The 1,181-nt window shown below is 59.6% G+C and overlaps 1 protein-coding gene across 1 annotated transcript in view; it reads right to left on the bottom strand.

Moving 5' to 3' along the window:
* AKIRIN2 (akirin 2) overlaps positions 1–697 on the bottom strand; it is a 37,404-nt gene extending 36,707 nt beyond the window's left edge. The window contains exon 1 of the mRNA XM_011984455.1: positions 5–697. Within this exon, the coding sequence (XP_011839845.1) occupies positions 5–93 (89 nt within the window). The 5' untranslated portion in view covers positions 94–697. The remainder of the gene's footprint in view (positions 1–4) is intronic.
* Between the last annotated feature and the right edge of the window lie 484 nt (positions 698–1,181).

Below are 1,181 nucleotides of genomic sequence, written 5' to 3'. Positions count from 1 at the left end.
CGACAATGGCGCACATCGCCTCCGCTTCGGGGACGCCGGGCTCAACAGCGGGTCGAAATCCAGAGTCCTTTTCAGAGTGGCTCCGCACGCCATGGCCGGGGGCAGCTGAAGCGCCGGGCTCGGGCGGGGTCGGGGAGGGGTGACGAGAGGAAGAGGGCGAGGAAAAGGGGGAAGAGCGGGAACTCGAGGAGAGCCTACCCGACGGGCTCAGGAGCCAAGCGGGTCGCAGAGCGCCGGCTGTGGAAAGCAGAGCCGCCGCCGCCGCCGCTGCCTCCGCGGCAGGGGCAGTGGCCAGGGACGGCCCGGGTGAGAGCGGGAGGGGCGGTGGCGGGCAGAAGCACACGCCAGTCGCGTCAGGGGGGCTCTTCCGCCTCCTCAGGCGCGGCTCCCCCGGGAGAGGCTCCGGCCGCCCCCGCCGTCCGCTCGAGCTTTGCGCCGCGCCTGAGGCGCTTCTGTGCTGAGACCAGATCCTTTCTGAAGTCGAAAACAGCACCGTGGGGCGTGAGGCTGAAACGCGGCTCCGAATACGCCCGAGTACGGTCAGTAGATTGAGAGCGGCGATCGATGCAGAGAGATTGCGAGGTGGCTGCGGCAGCACGACCGCAAGCGAACACGTCCAACCGCTTCCCCCTCCCCCGTAGGACTCTCCCACCCGCCGCCGGCCCCAATATGGCGTCAATAACAACGCCGCCGATTCAAATCCGGCGGCCTCAGAGCGCGTGCGCATGGGGGCGGGCCAAACCGAGGATGCATTTTGGGAGTTGTAGTTTTTAGCTGCGGGGAGGAATCGGCTTGAAAGACGGGAAGGGAGGAGTCACAGAAACTACGACTTCCGTCATGCAAGGCGCGCGATTCCGAGTTCCGGGTTGGAATTTAAATCCCCTTACACAGCTTGAGTGTGAAAGGAACTAAGCAAAAGAGAAAAAAGAAAAGGTTCTGAGACAGTGTGGGAGACGGGAAAGAGAACCGGTGGAAAAAGCAAGCTAAGCGACGTAGAAATCTTTTAAGATTCTCCGCATAGTTGCTCCCACAGTGATTTAAGATCTGGGAAATATAATAAGCCAATTTCTAATCAAAGTTAGATTAATTTCGGTATCGACAGTACCCAAAACAAGACCTTTAACATGGAGAGGATAGGAGATAAGGAGATTATGAAACCTATTTAGGACTGGCAGACAGAA

The sequence above is a fragment of the Mandrillus leucophaeus genome, unplaced genomic scaffold, assembly GCF_000951045.1.
Source record: "Mandrillus leucophaeus isolate KB7577 unplaced genomic scaffold, Mleu.le_1.0 Scaffold268, whole genome shotgun sequence".
Taxonomy (NCBI): Eukaryota; Metazoa; Chordata; class Mammalia; order Primates; family Cercopithecidae; genus Mandrillus; species Mandrillus leucophaeus.
Note: the sequence above shows the minus strand (reverse complement) of the source record. Positions and strands in the feature narration are given on the sequence as shown.